This window comes from Bufo gargarizans, chromosome 8, assembly GCF_014858855.1.
Source record: "Bufo gargarizans isolate SCDJY-AF-19 chromosome 8, ASM1485885v1, whole genome shotgun sequence".
Taxonomy (NCBI): domain Eukaryota; kingdom Metazoa; phylum Chordata; class Amphibia; order Anura; family Bufonidae; genus Bufo; species Bufo gargarizans.
The window spans coordinates 190,551,089-190,569,317 of NC_058087.1; the positions used below are offsets into that span (position 1 = coordinate 190,551,089).

The window sequence follows — 18,229 nt, forward strand, 5'->3', positions numbered from 1 at the left end:
GAGCCAATTGTCCCATTACTTTTGGTCCCTCAACAAGTGGGAGGCACAGATGCAACTGCTGTAATTCCTGCACCGTTCACCTGATTTGGATGTAAATGCCTCACATTACAGCTGACAGTCTGCGGGTAAAGCCGACAGTCTGCGGGTAAAGCCGACAGTCTGCGGGTAAAGCCGACAGTCTGCGGGTAGAGCCGACAGTCTGCGGGTAGAGCCGACAGTCTGCGGGTAGAGCCGACAGTCTGCGGGTAGAGCCGACAGTCTGCGGGTAGAGCCGACAGTCTGCGGGTAGAGCCGACAGTCTGCGGGTAGAGCCGACAGTCTGCGGGTAGAGCCGACAGTCTGCGGGTAGAGCCGACAGTCTGCGGGTAGAGCCGACAGTCTGCGGGTAGAGCCGACAGTCTGCGGGTAGAGCCGACAGTCTGCGGGTAGAGCCGACAGTCTGCGGGTAGAGCCGACAGTCTGCGGGTAGAGCCGACAGTCTGCGGGTAGAGCCGACAGTCTGCGGGTAGAGCCGACAGTCTGCGGGTAAAGCCGACAGTCTGCGGGTAAAGCCGACAGTCTGCGGGTAAAGCCGACAGTCTGCGGGTAAAGCCGACAGTCTGCGGGTAAAGCCGACAGTCTGCGGGTAAAGCTGACGGTCTGCAGGTAAAACACATCTTGTCTGTTTCATTTCAAATCCATTGTGGTGGTGAATAGAGCCAGAAATGTTAGAATTGTGTCGTGTCCCAATATTTATGGACCTGACTGTACATGAAAACTCCTCACCCCTACCTCTTCTCCTAATAACATCAAATGTGACTTTCCCCCAGTTTATTCTCAATCCTGAATGATATCCAAATGTATCAATTACCTCCATTACCTTAACCAACTCCACATCCATGTTATCAAGTAGTAATAGAATATCATCAGTGTAAAGCATTATTTTCTCACTTACACCACCATATTGGAAACCCTTTGTATCTCGATTCTCTCTAATGACTATTGCTAATGGTTCTATTGCAATTGCGAAAAGTGGAGGGGATAGGGTACATCCCTGCCTAGTGCCCCTAGAGAGGGCAAGAGGCAGGGACATCACCCCATCCACCACCACCCGCGCTCTGGGGTGTGAATAAATCAGTTTGATCCAAGCTACAAAAGTCCCCGAATCTAAAACACTTTTAGACCTCGCATAGATATTCCCACTCTATGCAATCAAATGCTTTAGTCGCATCTAATGAAATTATCCCTTTTTTTTACTATTTTTATCTTTATTTCCTTCTATATTCACAAATAGTCTTTTAATATTAGAGAATATTAGTCGCCCAGGAATAAATCCTGTTTGGTCGTCATTTATTATTGTTTTTATTACTTTTGCTAACCTATCTGCCAGTACCTTAGTAAGTAACTTAACATCAGTATTTAACAATGAAATAGGTCTATATGATTCCGGATTTAGTAAATCCTTCTCAGCTTTAGGGATCAAAACAATATTCGCTTCCTCCATTGAGCTGGGCAACTTATTTGATCTCTTGGCCTCAATCAGGGTCTCCAATAATTCTGGGAGAAGAACCGAGCTAAACCCATCCCCTCCTGGAGCCTTCTTATCCTTAGTTGATCTGAAAACTCTCACTTGTTCCTCCAAATATACAGTGGATATAAAAAGTCTACACACCCCTGTTACAATGTCAGGTTTCTGTGATGTAAAGAAATGAGACAAAGATAAATCATTTCAGAACTTTTTCCACCTTTAATGTGACCTATAAACTGTACCACTCAATTGAAAAACAAACTAAAATCTTTTATGTATTATAACTGGGGTATGTAGGGCATGCAGCGGGGATCTAATTTTTTCTGGGCGCAGTTCCGTTCACCCGCTGCGGTCACCGTTAAATTCTCCCACCTGGTATGCTAATTTTCGCATCGGTACACGGAGGAGGAGACTGCCCTGTTTCTCAATAGGCGTCTCCTTCTCCCTGGCGGTAGCGCTGTCCAATCGCAGTGGAGAGCGTCACAGCCGGGGAGAAAAAAAACTCCCCTTCTCCCTGGCTGTGACGCTCTCTGCTGCAGTTGGACAGCGCTACCGCCAGGGAGAAGGAGACGCCCATTGAGAAACAGGGCAGTCTCCTCCTCCCTGTACCGATATACTGTATAATAATATATACGTGCGATTCCCTGACTAAAGCTAAATCACGCAGGGCGTTCTGGTGATGAACCGGGCTCTCCATAGGGCTGCCAGGCGGAGGCTTCCACCCATCAGAGAGGGTGATGTCACCAAACACACTGCTGGGAGGAAACCTCCGCTCGGCAGTGTGTTATTGTAAATAAAAGAGCCCTTGCCCTGCACGATCCAGCGCAGGGCAAGGGAGAGCATCGGAGCATGAATGCTCCTATGCTAACATCAGGGGGGGGATTGGGTCCTTTAAGAGGATGGACCAATGTTTGGTTAAAATTTGTCTAATAACTTTATGTTTGGAATTGTACCGCATAATTAGGCCTAAGAGAGGTTTTCTAATGGGGCTGTTTCAGGGGGTTTCTTTTTCAAACTATCCTTTTGGTTTTCTTTGAGGATCCTATTGGTGGATTCCTTAATGAGTTGTAGGGGATAGCCCTTCTCCATGAACCTAGTACTCAGGGTGTTAATCTGTTCTTTCAAAGTGGCCTCATCTGAGCAGTTCCTTCAGATCCTTTTCATCTGGCTGAAAGGAATGTTCCTTTTCCACTTGTGGTGGTGACAACTTTTGAAATCGAGATAACCGTTGGCATCGACACTTTTAAAATGTGTCTTGGTGGAAATTGGGTTATTGGTACTGCTCAGATGAAGATCTAGAAAGGTGGCATCTCTAGGGTGGTGAGGTTCATATTCCAATCATTGGAGTTGACCTCTTCTATGAATGATACCAAATCCTCAGTATTACCATTCCAAATTAAAATAATGTCGTCAATATACCTTCTGTAAAATATGTTATTAGGGTGTCCTAGGAGTCCCATCTGGTTTTCAAAAGCCCCCATTAAGAGGTTGTCATACGATGGGGCAAATTTCGTGTCCATCGCAGTCCCTTTTTCTTGTAAGTCGATGGTAACATTAAACGTGAAGTAATTATGAGAGAGGATAAACTCAATTGATTTTAGTACAAAATCCCTCTGTACGGGTGGCATGTGTGCATCGAAGTTTAGGAATTCTTGAACTGAATGTATTATGTTACTGTAAAGGGATGTCACATGTAGTGTAGCCCATATATATCCCTCTTCCCATTGTACCGTTTCAAGGATATTGAAATGTGACATATCACGGAGATAGGAAGGCAGAGCAAGGACGGATCTCTGTAATAAAATGTCTACATATTCAGAAAGGTTGGAAGTCAATGAACCTATTCCAGATATAATTGGTTGTCCGGGGGGGTTGGCAAGAGATTTGTGTATCTTGGGTAGGAAGTAAAACCAGGCTAAGACTGGATGAGGTGTCTTAAGGTAGGTCCTTTTTTTTTGTTTGTTTATGAGGCCCCTATTGAAATAGTAGTTTCTTATATTCTTTTGTGGGGTCCTTATTCTGTGGTCGATAATAATTTTAATCAGGGAGTATTCTCAGGGATACAGTTAGGTAATGGCTTGAATCCATGATATCAATTCCCCCTCCCTTGTCTGCATTTTTGATGACCATTTCTCTGTTATTCCGGAGGCTTTTTAGGGCAAGAGTTAAGGCTACTTTCACACTAGCGTTCGGGCGGATCCGTTCTGAACGGATCCGCCCATAATAATGCAGACGGAGGCTCCGTTCAGAACGGATCCGTCTGCATTATATTAGCTAAAAAAAGCTAAGTGTGAAAATAGCCTGGGACGGATCCGTCCAGACTTTCAATGTAAAGTCAATGGGGGACGGATCCGCTTGAAGATTGAGCCACATTGTGGCATCTTCAAACGGATCCGTCCCCATTGACTTACATTGTAAGTCTGGACGGATCCGCACGCCTCCGCACGGCCAGGCGGACACCCGAACGCTGCAAGCAGCGTTCAGCTGTCCGCCTGTCCGTGCGGAGGCGAGCGGAGCGGAGGCTGAACGCCGCCAGACTGATGCAGTCTGAGCGGATCCGCCTCCATTCAGACTGCATCAGGGCTGGACGGCTGCGTTCGGGTCCGCTCGTGAGCTCCTTCAAACGGAGCTCACGAACGGAAACCCGAACGCTAGTGTGAAAGCAGCCTAAGTCAGGGTTTAGATTATTAGGTTCATGGTTGTGGATGGGAGGATTTCCTAAAGAGAAATTGTCTCTCAGGTCTCCCAAAACCATATTGTAAAAGCTCTCAATGTGGGGGGCCTCGGCTTTCAAGTAGATAAAATGTTGATTTGCTTTGAACGTTGGACGGAATAGGCGTAATTGGGTTTATGGAGCTAGATGTGGCCCCAGACTCTTCTTGGTTGGTGGTAAGGAAGAAGTGAGATCACTAGGCAAGGTGTTCGTACGAGGCCCCCCCTGTCCGATGGGGGTCTTTAATAATAAAATGGCGTTGAATTGTTAGTTTTCTTGTAAATTGATTTAAAGGGGTATACTCATCTCAGACAATGGGGGCATATCGGTACTGGACAGATTGAGCCTCGGAGGAGGGGGGTGGGATGCCGTGTCCAGTTAAGAGGCGATAGATGATCTAAAAACGGGCTCTCTGTTAAACTGGGAGGTAGTGATAAATAATGGTCTGGGCTGTGGAAACGGAATGGGTTGAGATGCTGAGTAGTGCATCCAGTGTGGTAGGAGAAGGGGATGATTTCGGTAGGTCCTCTGGTGAAATGGATTGTGCTATAGTCTGGGCGTTCTTTTCTCTGATGGGTTTAGACGATACAGGGGTAGTGTAAATGGATGCATTCAATGCCTTAGATCGGGTATAGATAGCCAAGGAATTAGGGTGATGGTTGTGAGGTGACAACATGGGGTTTGTTGGTAGGTTATTCTCTGAACTGAAAGGGCACTTACGTACATTGTTTGTGGGTTTAGGCCTAGTGGGTACCGGAGAGGGACTGGGTAGTGAACTAGCCAAGTGATGGACAGAAATAGAAGAAGTCTTATTATGAGGGTGGGGGTGCAGTTTGGGGGTCCTCTTGAGTGGTGGTGGTGGAGATGTAGAGAATAGAGAGACGCTGCTGTCGGGATGGCAACGTAGAGAAATAGTCTACGTGTGGGCAGATAAGTGAGAGAGTGGAAAACGGTCAGAGTGAACCCGAGACAGTGTCCAAAAACCTTCACCGGTTCCCAGTCGATACCTGAATATAGCGCCAATCTCCTTATGAATCGCTACTGAGAATAATACACAGTCCAACGAGTGGATTCTAAAAGTTAAAAGAATAGATTATTAAGCAAAGGGCATTGGCTCGTCAGATAGAACCTGATATATCGATCCTCTATGGTAGGGCAAACCAGGATTGGATACAAGAGGAGAATCCTAGTGTGACACCGTGTCCATTTGGGTACCAGGGTCGACCCTATTTGTTATCTGTGGCACAGTGGTAGTATCAATCTATATATATATATATCTATATATATATATATATATAACTATATCATGTGGATGGTGTCCTCCAGAAGGTGATGGAGATTAGCCATAATGAATACAAAAAAAGCCAAATATTTCGAGTCCAATGATGAATAAATAAATACAATAAGTAGCTGAATATATAAACAATAAAGTGTGCAGATATTGGTTATATAAAACCAAAATATTTATCCAAAGTATATAGTATTGACTCACTTCACTTCTGTAAGATAACCTCAAGACAGCTACAGAGCCTACCCCCCCGGCCAGAATCGCCTGTAGAACGGTGGATACTTGATGGCAGCCCAATAAGGAGATGGCTTCAGATCAACATCCTTTATTAAAGATTCTGTTCAACGCGTTTCAGGGAGTCAGCAGGGTCCCCTTCATCAGGAGCAATACAGAGAAGGCATAAAAACACCATACCAGTGCCTGTACATATACGTGTGGATGTCCAAAATGGCGCCAGAAAACGTGGATAGGCTCTTGTGGGGCTGACAAGTTCTGGTCCCACGTGTGACGTACTTCTGGTCTTGCGTGCGTTCCAACGTGGGACACAATGCGGAAGTCCCTAGGAATAAAGGAATTGGAGGATGTCTTCTCTCTACAAAGCATAGCTGGCGGTATTGTTAGTGAGCGCAACATACGGGATGGAGGTTGGGAGGATGGATATGTATGTGGGGGCTCGGTTCTGTGCATGTCGCGCAAAGTATGTCGGTATTAACTTTACAGGAGAACTGGCAGTATTAATAAATGATATTGGTTATGCACCGGATAAACCCTTTATTAAGTTTGGCACAGCTTACTCCAGTGCATTTCTGATCAAAATGGCGTATATCTGCCTGATGATACCGATCCGTAGGAAACGTGTATGCCGCCACCTATAGAGTGTAATACCGCAGCTCTGTACACACTGACACTATACACAGTGTAATACCGCGGCTATGTACACACTGACACTATACACAGTGTAATACCGCAGCTCTGTACACACTGACACTATACACAGTGTAATACCGCGGCTCTGTACACACTGACACTATACACAGTGTAATACCGCAGCTCTGTACACACTGACACTATACACAGTGTAATACCGCAGCTCTGTACACACTGACACTATACACAGTGTAATACCGCGGCTCTGTACACACTGACACTATACACAGTGTAATACCGCAGCTCTGTACACACTGACACTATACACAGTGTAATACCGCAGCTCTGTACACACTGACACTATACACAGTGTAATACCGCAGCTCTGTACACACTGACACTATACACAGTGTAATACCGCGGCTCTGTACACACTGACACTATACGCAGTGTAATACCGCGGCTCTGTACACACTGACACTATACGCAGTGTAATACCGCAGCTCTGTACACACTGACACTATACACAGTGTAATACCGCAGCTCTGTACACACTGACACTATACACAGTGTAATACCGCAGCTCTGTACACACTGACACTATACACAGTGTAATACCGCAGCTCTGTACACACTGACACTATACACAGTGTAATACCGCGGCTCTGTACACACTGACACTATACGCAGTGTAATACCGCAGCTCTGTACACACTGACACTATACACAGTGTAATACCGCGGCTCTGTACACAGTGACACTATACACAGTGTAATACCGCAGCTCTGTACACACTGACACTATATACAGTGTAATACCGCAGCTCTGTACACACTGACACTATACACAGTGTAATACCGCGGCTCTGTACACACTGACACTATACGCAGTGTAATACCGCAGCTCTGTACACACTGACACTATACACAGGCAGGGTAATACCGCAGCTCTGTACACAATGGCCACATGACACTAATGGCCGGTGTGCTCTCCCTCTATCCACCGGTTGTGCGCACCTCCCTGCTCTAGGGGGCGCTGACGTGACTGATATTTGCCCTCGGCTCTGACTGGGAGGCGCTCCTTCGGCTCTCCATGGTACGTGTAAGACGCTCTTGCTTTGTTTACATGCCATCTCGATGGTTTTTGTGGCGACGTCACGCTCATTGCGCAGGCGTGGTAGTTCCGAGGCCGCAGCCCCTTGGACGCGACTGGACCGAGTCAGTCAACAAGACGGACCGTGGAGCCGCGCAGGGAGGGGCCAGTAATATCGGGGAGATGCTACTGGGAGGACCGGGGGCAGGGGGTCTGTAACCTGCGACAGAAGGACGAGACTGGGGCCTGTGGGCGCTGTTCACACTGCCAGCAATGCCAACAGGGGCTGAGTGACAGGAGGCCAGCACTGTCACTGGGGGGGTCTCTGAGCCGAGCCCATCCACCCTGCATTGTCACAGGGGCCCTCATAGTTGTATCAGGGCCCTCCTCTTACTGAAGCTTTCTCATTACTGTGTCAGGGGCCCCTCCTCAGGAGCCCAACCTCTCCTGCTGTCACAGGAGCTCACCCAGCATTGGTATTGGGGGCACTCTTATCCTGACATTTGGGGCCAACACTAGAAGCTTGCAGATTTCAGTTATAGAGTTCCACTTTAAGGGCCCCCAGGAGCCGTGAGGGAGGAGGAGGCGGCTTCCCATCCAGCTCGCATAACGCTGTTTCCGGGGGCCCCACGTCTAAATGACCTGAGGCCACGATCTCCCCTCCTCACCCCAGAGATCAGCGGCCCCAGGAGCCTCACCTAAGGAGCGGAGCAGCAGAAAGGCTGGGGCCACAACCCAGGAGAATCGTACACAGCCAGGGGCCACATCCCGGGGGCCCTGTGCAGAGAGGATCCGGGACAGGATGGGGAGAGACAAAAGGGATTCCAAGAGGTAAATATGAGCTCCCTCTGTGTCACATGACTACTATCACACCCATCAGGTATCCGGAGGATGGGAGTGTGTGGTCATGTATTTTCTCTGTGTGTGCGTGATTGTATTTCATCAGATTCACTGTCATGTTGTGAAACATCTGTGTTGCTCTGTCCCAGATCTCTGAGTGCAGCCTGCGGTGTAAAGCATGGTGCTATTCACATTTATATCCGCTGTGATTGAGTTTCTTAAAGGGGTTTTCCAAGTGTTTCATACTGATGACTTATCCTCAGGGTAGGCCATCAGTATCTGATGGGCGGGGGTCAGTATCTGATGTCAGCTCCCAGCACCCCCTGCCTATCGGCTGCTTGAAGAGTCACCAGTGCCCTGGTCAGTGACATCATTGGTCACATAGCCTAGACGCAGGCCAGTTTTCATTCGCTGCAATTCCAAGTACCGCCACCATACAACGGAGGGCGCTGTGCTTGGTGAACTGCGAGGAGGTCACAGCCGATCAGCGAGGGCGCCAGGAGTCAGACCCCCCCACCGAGGACAGGAGATCAGTAATACGGGAGCATTTTCCGTTTTTTTTTTTTTGTATGTGCAGCATGTTTTAAAGCCATAATTATTTTTTTCTCTCTCCGTTCGGTTATATAAATAATGTATAATTTAATGTGGGTCAATATTTTAGTCATTTTTTATTTTAGTATTTATTTTTATCCACAGGGAACTATTTAAAAGAAGGCAAAAAGTCTGTTTTTCACATTTTTTTATCTTTTATTTTTTTATTTTTTAGTAGCGCACCATGCAACAAAATATTTTACTGTAATTATGTCCCTTTTCTGTATCGGGATGTATCGGTTATGGTGGCCAGGGGGCGGGGCAAGAAGCTGAATTCTGGTGGATGGTGGTGTTTATGTTTTCATAAATTTTTATTTTTTTTATTACACCTGAGCCGCCCATAAGATGATATCAGACCTTTGTGTTTATTGCTGGTAGCCCCAGTGACGGGGGGTATACAGCCCCCAGAGTGGTTTCCGGAGCTTTATTATGACCCAGCTCCGCAGACTCCCGGTGGTCACGTGACCAGAGCAGTAAGGGGCGCCGCGTATAGATGGATGGGAAAGACCTTCTCTCTGGGAGGCCCCGCTGTCACTGACATTACAACCTTACATTAGCGGACTCTGCAAGGACGCATATGTAAGCGATCCCTTAATGTGGGCTGGAGGAGACGTTGGGGGTCGCTTATGAAAGACCCCGCTCTGTCAGTGGACGTGCGTAGTTTATGACGAGCAATGTACTCCGGAGTACCCATTGTCATTTATGCCAGGAAACTTGCGTAAATGATGCTTAGACCCCCAAATATTTCTCTTATACATATCAAAAGTTTTCTGAAAACAGAGTGACCCTTTAAAATCTCCTTAACTAGTTTGCTGTGGAGCCTCTAAGCCTGTTTTTAGACAAGTTACCTCCACAGAGCTTCTGCTCGCACCTCCATATCAGCAGAATTCCTGCGTTTATTTTACCGGCCCCCCTATCTGTAGATTTGGAGGCCCCGGGGTCGTCCCCCAGTGAGCAATGATCCTTTAAAGTGATGGACGGTCCCTGATATACCAGTGGTGGAGCTGAGCAATAACCAATATGGCTGCCATCAGGGATCTCGCATGTGCTGGCACTCCCCCCCCCTTTATAAATTGGTTGGATTTGACGTTCAGGCTCTTAGGAAATTTGGGTGCTCATGCTATTATTGGGTGTCACTCAGCTTTCCCAGTGTATACGCGTATACTTCATGTGCCGGGATATAGCGGTGACTTTATTTAGCGCATTATGGGGTAATCTCACTGTGACGTGACCTAGCGAGCGGCTGAGTAACTTGTCACCTTCGTGTTTTTTAGGCTTTCCGGCCCCTGTAGTCGGTTCTGTCATTTAGAAATGGCAGCTAATTACTATCTCTGTAAACGGGGATTGAAGTCAGTGGCTGGACGATTAACCGGTGAGCCACATGATATCTCCGGCGCCGGTATACAGCCTCACTGCAAAACAATGTCCACGACTCACACCGGTCCGTTTAAAGGGCCACTAACCCTTAGAATAGTGACACCAGTCCCACATCTGGATGTGAATGTTGTTGATCCGCAGTACTCATCACCTTTCTGTCCTTCTGTCCAGCAGCTGATCCTGCCGGAGCCCCCGCCATGAATGGTAGCTTACCCTTGGAGGGTCCCTCCTCCTCTCCTTCACCAAACTGGAAGGAGTTCTGTGAGATCCACGCTCACGCCGCTGCTCTCGACTTTGCCCGTCGCCTCCGGGCTTTCCTGAACGAGAATCCACAGTACGCCACGCCAGGGGCCGAAAGCAGCTTCTCCAGACGGTTCGCCGAGCATTTTGTGGAGCACTTTGAGACAGAGGTGAACAAGACCAATGCGCCCGACGGCCCCTCCCCCACCCACTGCAGCATTGCCCCGTTTACAGGAGCGCAGACCTCCACCAGGGATCTGTCGGAGACGTGCAGCGACTCCTCTCTGGCCTCCCCTGTAGAGACTCAGCCCCGGCAGGACTCGTCCGGGATCACTTCTGGTCTCTCCAGCAGTCAGTCCCACAGCTCGGAGGAATTCTCCACATCTTCTGCCACCGCCAAGCCTCGCCTGAAGAAGCGATTCTCACTGCGCAACGTGAGCCGCAGCGTGCGGGGGAGCGTCAGGGGAATCCTGCAGTGGAAAAGCTCAGCAGAGTCTCCCACGGACGAGACAGGGGCCAACAGCAACTGCAATTCCTCAGCCGGCGGCAGGGCCGGAGGAGATAGATGGATGCATAGATTTGAGAAGCTGCGGCTCAGCCGGCCTCCAGCACCCCGGGCCGACCTGCGGGATGTCAAGAGGGAAGGGGTCCTCAATTATGTGGTGGCTGAGGAGGTCAACAGCAGCAGCAAACCCCGGTGGCAGAAGTGCCGGCTTCTCCTGCGGAAGGCCGAGACTGAGGGCTACCTACTGGAGTTCTACATTCCTCCCAAGGTAAGATGTCAGGTGCCTTCAGTAATGTGCCGAGAACGTGTCTTGATCGCGTCCAGCTGACATAGACCTTGCTCGTTACGGGGTAACAGTTTGGCCACGCGGTGTGGCGAGAACCACGCGGCTCAGCAAGCTGCACTGGTATTTAATTAACTCATTAAAAGCTGATTGGACTTTCACAGCGCATTGTTAATCGCCGCACAGTTTTGGGGATTACCACATGGCCATTAACTACGCACAATGAAAGCAACCAGTTTTTGAAGAGTTACTTGAATGCAGCGAGACCCACAGGATTGGTTACATTTTGGCACCCAGCGGCACGGCCCTGCCATGTGGCCCTCGGGGTCCTCTCTTTAATATATGTACCAGTGCACTTCTTGGATACGATCAGGACGGGTTGTCAACCCTTACCCTGCTTTCACACCTGAGCGTTTCTCAAACGCGCGTTTTACACGCGTTTTTGTCGCGCGTTTTTATGCGCGTTTTTTGTAATAGTAAACGCGCGTTTGACGCGCGTTTGTGTGATTGACTGCAGTGTCCTATGGCTACAAACACGCGTCAAAACGCCCCAAAGAAGCTCAAGTACTTGATTATGCGTCGGGCGTTTTACAGCGCGATCGTACGCGCTGTAAAACGCCCAGGTGAGAACCATTCCCATAGGGAAGCATTGGTTTTCATGTGTTGAGCGTTTTACAGTGCGTTTGAACGCGCTGTAAAACGCTCAGGTGTGAACTTAGGGTTAGGGTGCATCCACACAGGACAGGTGCGTTGCAGAATTGCTGCTGCGGATCTGTGTGTGGAGATTTCTCAGTGTGTCACAGTACCTGAAAAGTGGATGAGGTTTTAGGAAATATCATGCACACCCTGCAAAGGAAATCTGGAGGGTAAGCGGACCTGCAGTGTGAACCTTAAATCCTCAGTCAGTTCATGCTGCAGATTTCCACTGTGGATTTCACCCTTCACAAATGAGCTATCCTAACGACAGGCCGTCAGATAAACGCAGAAACCCTGGTGCAGGCCCTGGTGCCGGGAGGCCCTGGTGCCGGTCCTGGTGCCGCGAGGCCCTGGTGCCGCGAGGCCCTGGTGCCGGTCCTGGTGCCGCGAGGCCCTGGTGCCGGTCCTGGTGCCGCGAGGCCCTGGTGCCGGTCCTGGTGCCGCGAGGCCCTGGTGCCGGTCCTGGTGCCGCGAGGCCCTGGTGCCGGTCCTGGTGCCGCGAGGCCCTGGTGCCGGTCCTGGTGCCGCGAGGCCCTGGTGCCGGTCCTGGTGCCGCGAGGCCCTGGTGCCGGTCCTGGTGCCGCGAGGCCCTGGTGCAGCGCGATGTCATATTTAGCTAGGTTGGCGGTGTGACACGTCGCAGTACCGCAGTGCTACACTGTTACACATTGAAACTGCATACGTGGTCACATTGGGAGCCTCAAGGCACCGTGACACAGAAGCCGGCAGAGATCCAGCAGGTTGACTTGCATTGAGTTGAGATGTCGCCTCTTACTTGTGGCCTCAGTTCTTCTCGGACATGTGGCACAGTCTAACTGTATATCTTCTCACAGGCCACCAAGCCACGGGTCAGCATCCTCTGCTCAACTATTGCTGACGTACGGACCACAACCCCTTTGGAGATGCCTGATAAAGAGAACACCTTTGTGCTGAAGGTAAGGACTCCATGGCAGCCTGTACTCTGTTACACAGGAAGCACCCGCTGATGCGGGGGGAGATGGAATTGCTGTTTATTAAGTTCCCCGTCATAATCGCCAAAGATCCATACACACATTAACATTGGGATCTGAGCTGACGGGAGCAGCGATCACCCCAGGACCAGACGATGGGAGTGGAGCTGCTGTCTCCGGTCCGGCTCCCGTACGCTCAGCTGCTCGTGCTGCACATTTCTCCTCTTCTGTTTTGTCCCGACGAGTTGTGGATGGTCATGGCGGTCATTTGTTATTACTATTCTGCTTTCCTCTGTCCACGATCTACATGATTATTTTCTTGTTTTACTTCAGACAGAGAATTCCTCAGAATATATCCTGGAGTCAGTCGACCCTCTGCAGATGAGGTCATGGCTCTCCGACATATATGACTGCATGTTATCCAGGTAGGTGTAAAATATGGACTGGAAAAATCGGCTCCTGTAATGTAATGTACTCGGTGACTCCAGCAGCAGAATAGTGAGTGCAGCTCTGGAGTATAATACAGGATGTAACTCAGGATCAGTACAGGATAAGTAATGTATGTACACAGTGACTGCACCAGCAGAATAGTGAGTGCAGCTCTGGAGTATAATACAGGATGTAACTCAGGGTCAGTACAGGATAAGTAATGTATGTGCACAGTGACTCCACCAGCAGAATAGTGAGTGCAGCTCTGGGGTATAATACAGGATGTAACGCAGGATCAGTACAGGATAAGTAATGTATGTATACAGTGACTGCACCAGCAGAATAGTGAGTGCAGCTCTGGAGTATAATACACGAGTTAACTCAGGATCAGTACAGGATAAGTAATGTATGTACACAGTGACTCCACCAGCAGAATAGTGAGTGCAGCTCTGGAGTATAATACAGGATGTAACTCAGGATCAGTACGGGATAAGTAATGTATGTACACAGTGACTGCACCAGCAGAATAGTGAGTGCAGCTCTGGAGTATAATACAGGATGTAACTCAGGATCAGTACAGGATAAGTAATGTATGTACACAGTGACTCCACCAGCAGAATAGTGAGTGCAGCTCTGGAGTATAATGCAGGAATAACATTAATAATTATATGGGTACAGTGGGACTCTGCAGTGTATGTAGATTAATTTTGTATAATTTGTAAAACGTAGTTCAGATGTTTTAGCACTGTCTGTGGTTGGTGTTGATGTGTTTTCAGGGATTTTGTATTTTCCATTATTTTCAGAGTCTTTTACTTTTCCAGCAGGGACAGAGCTGACACCTCAGACCTTCCACACATAAACCATTCAGAAAGCATGCCCAGCCGGGATCTACCTCTGTTACCCACAGAGAGCAGTGAACAGCTCTGCCAAGGTATGTTACCCTGACTTCTGCAGGGGCCCTGTGCTTACCTGGGATCTGGGGCCCATCTACAGCAGGGGCAGGCGTGGATTGGTTTACACTGTTGGGTTATTATAATTCCGGTCTATATTGGGCACCTCCCATGTGTGGTTTATTCTACAGCATAGCACAATATAACAGGACATCCTTCTAGCAAGACAGTTTGGTTGTGTTACATTGAAGAGCTGATATTTATGGATGAGAAGTGCCTAAAATTTTATCCAAAACCCCATAAAACTATTTACTTCCCCTTAACAGGAGCCTATGGCGGTCTGTCCGATCGTCCCACTGTCTCCATCTCACCCAGCGCTGTTTCCATGACGCCCTCACACTTCGACTCTATGGAGCTCCTCCCGCCAGAGCTGCCTCCTAGAGCCCCCATCGATGAGGGGGAGAGGACACAGAACCCTATAAGTGCCCCCTTCCCTGAGATAGCCGATGGCACAGGTATGACCGCTGGCTAGGTTCAGATCTGCCCCGTACCGCGCCTGGGGTATTCTCACACGTATTATAATCGGATCTTTTTCATTTGTGCAGCTTCATTCCTGTTCCAAGGAGAACCCGATCCCGGTGATGGCGAGCACCCGTTGTCAGAGTACCAATGGTTCCATGGCACCCTGTCACGTCTTAAAGCTGCACAGCTGGTACTGGCCGGAGGCACCAACAGTCATGGTGTCTTCCTGGTCCGGCAGAGCGAGACGCGGAGAGGAGAGTATGTGCTGACGTTCAACTTCCAGGGCAAGGCCAAGGTGAGCGCGGGACTCTGGACCTGTGTCCACGCTATCCGTTCACCCTGCCCCTTGGCCGCTCACGACTTTTTTGTTTCCTCCCTCAGCACCTCCGCCTGTCCCTGAACGAGGACGGCCAGTGTCGAGTCCAGCACCTCTGGTTTCAGACCATCTTCGACATGCTAGAACATTTTCGCGTCCACCCCATCCCGCTGGAGTCCGGTGGCTCCAGCGACGTCACCCTCATCAGTTACGTGGTGTCTTCTCAAAGGTTACACGGTGAGCATAGAGAAAATATATAATGGCCCGTAACCCCTTAATGTCCAGACCTGTTCAGCACTACTTTCTATAATTATTAGATATTTTTTTGCCTCTCTGTGTTTCAGCAGCTATAACGTTTTTATTTTTCATTGTCTTTGAATGTATGAGGCCTTGTGTATGCAGAAGCAATTATTATTACTAGTATTTGTATAGATTATTGTGCAATTTATGTAATTTGTTTTCTGTGACAAGAATATATATATATATATATATAATGCAATTTACATATTTTTATTTTTTTTTATACAGTTCTCATTTTACTGTTAAAAACTTAAGTTAATTCTTCAGCTTTTTATGTAAAGTATGTGCAAGAAAATGTTTCTTATATTCAATAACTACTTTTTTTTTGTTAATCTTTCTGTTCCCATTAAGGTATTACTGTATTTTACACTTCCTATGTTTTAGCATGCTCCTACATCATAATTCTATCTTGAAGCTGGATTTCCACGGGCCGACTGAGCAGCCAGTTGTTGGGAAGGAAGCGTTTCTTCCCGACAGTCGGCTGCTCTGTCAGTAAAGGAAATCTCCTTCACTGTATGAGGACGGGGGGGTCGCTATTGTGATCTCTCGTCCCCATACAGATTCATGGTTTCTGAGCAGCAGATCACGGTTTAGACCAGGGATACCCAACCTGTGGCCCTCCAGCTGTTGCAAAACTACAACTCCCAGCATGCCCAGACAGCCTACAGCTATCTGCCGACTGCAGGGCATGGTGGGAGTTGTAGTTTTCCAACAGCTGGAGGACCTCAGGTTGAGCATCCCTGGTTTAGACCACACGATCTGTTGCTCAGAAGCCATGATTGGTGGTGCCTGTATGATCGGCAGCACATTTGCATGGCCAGATTGTCGGGAATGACCGTTCTGCCCGATTCTCGGGCCGTGTAAATGCACTTTTAGCGTCACTATGAGCACCTTCTCCAGCAACATGAGACTTGCTAGAGCAGGCATGCTCAACCTGCGTCCCTCCAGCTGTTGCAAAACTACAACTCCCAGCATTCACAGACAGTCTACAGCTCTGGTGGGAGTTGTAGTTTTACAACAGCTGGAGGGCCGCAGGTTAAGCGTGCCTGTGTTAGCGCATTAACGACATTGAGCTCCAGAATTAGGCCCCTTAACGGGTGCAGCAGAGGCATGGCATGGTCATTAAAGGGGGTTGTCTCACTTGAGTAAATGGCATTTATCATGTAGACCAGGGGTCAGCAACCTTCGGCACTCCAGCTGTTGTAAAACCATTACTCCCAGCATGCTCCGTTCACTTCTGTGGGAGTTTCAAAAACGGCCTTGAAAGTTTGCATGCTGGGAGTTGTAGTTTTACAACAGCTGGAGTGCCAGAGGTTGCAGATCAAGATTGCTCGATTTGTTTTTCCATCACACTATACACTGCTCGTTTCCCGGGGGTCGCTGCCATCGCTGCAGCGCAGATACAAGGGATCTGTGCTTTTTCCTATAGTGTGCAAGCACGACCACTGCTAGATTGCAGGGTGGTCGTAACCCCTGGACAAGAGCAATGTAAAAATGAATGAAGTTATATGGAGAATCACAATACATTAGTACAGGCATGGCCAACCTGCGGCTCTCCAGCTGTTGTAAAACTACAACTCCCACCATGCCCTGCTGTAGGCTGCTAGCTGTAGGCAGTCTGGGCATGCTGGGAGTTGTAGTTTTGCAACAGCTGGAGAGCCTCAGGTTGGCCATCCCTGAATTAGTAAGTGCCTTGTAACTTTATCTACATGATAAATGCCAGACAACCCCTTTAATGAGTTTTTTAAGCAGGGCAGGGATTGATTAGTTTTTCTCTGTGGAGGTCTCCATTGCCCAGGTGACCTCTGTTTCCATGATGCTACTGAGACAGAGATTGTTTTCCTTTCTGGTCCCTTATATACTTGGACGTATATTGCAAATCTTCATCTTCTGTGCGTTACGTCAGGTGGAGGAGACCCCGGAGTGTTACAGGAGCAGGTGGAGAGCTGGATCCTCTTAGTGTCTATGTCCTTCTCTCCCCCTCCCTTCACGTCATCGCTCCTTCACCCTCCACCACATCCTTTTCTCTGATTGGGCCCCGTCTGTTCTTTGCAGGCCGAGACAGGGCTGACAGTAGAACAACCGTGTGTGAGGTTCCCCACCGCATCCCAGACTCACCATCAAACCCCATCTCCATTGGAGCGAATGACTGTATGTAAGTGCTGGTTACAACCATTCATGCCCCTTATGTATCCCCCCCACCATCATCCCCAGAAGGTGAGAGATTGCAAGCTCACAATAGTGAATTGACGCAGGACCGCCTGCTTATCCCCTCGCCGCCAGGAAAAGTCACTCCACAGAAGACCATGCCTATAGTAGGACTAATATGGTCACAGGGTGATTTGGACTTAGCCAAAGGGGTCAGACACCTCCTTTAAGATGCCAGCTTCATAATAAGCCTTACAGACCTAATGCATCTCACAGATGAGGGTTTGTTACAGTTGTATCTAGTCGATAGCTAAATGTATCATCAGTTTAGTGTGATACATTGTAATAAACTAGAATAAAAGGGGTCACTAGTGGGGGGGTCCTCTCTATTACAAAGCCTTGAAGACCATTGAAGTTCTGTGTTTCCTCCATCTTGTGGGCGGAGTCTGAGATTTATCGATTCTTAGCAATATTCCTGATTGGTTGTTTGTTCTCTTGCAGAGGCGGCCAGCAGCCGTAATCCTCCCCCACTGCCTCCCCATCCCTTATCCCGTCATCACAGCGCAGAGGGGAACCTGCAGCCTCCTTGGTATCCACTGGGCACCTCTCCCCCTGAGGAGCCCCTGGCCAGCAGCAGCAGACCCCCTCCAGAGCCCCCCGTCACTCAACACGAGG

At 48.7% G+C, this 18,229-nt stretch overlaps 1 protein-coding gene across 4 annotated transcripts; it reads left to right on the forward strand.

Annotated features, from left to right (window-relative positions):
- The first annotated feature begins 7,543 nt into the window (after positions 1–7,543).
- SH2B1 (SH2B adaptor protein 1) lies at positions 7,544–18,229 on the forward strand. 4 transcript variants are annotated; one of them, XM_044303456.1, is made up of 10 exons: positions 7,544–8,298; positions 10,447–11,288; positions 12,833–12,934; positions 13,283–13,374; positions 14,182–14,309; positions 14,595–14,783; positions 14,874–15,085; positions 15,172–15,343; positions 17,462–17,561; positions 18,056–18,229. In XM_044303456.1, the coding sequence occupies exons 2-10, from the start codon at positions 10,473–10,475 to the stop codon at positions 18,072–18,074; spliced, it is 1,830 nt and encodes a 609-aa protein (XP_044159391.1). In that variant the 5' UTR covers positions 7,544–8,298; positions 10,447–10,472; the 3' UTR covers positions 18,075–18,229. The 4 variants fall into 4 exon arrangements, with proteins under 4 accessions (XP_044159391.1, XP_044159393.1, XP_044159394.1 ...); XM_044303458.1 differs by having other exon boundaries at positions 14,200–14,309; XM_044303459.1 differs by having other exon boundaries at positions 14,203–14,309.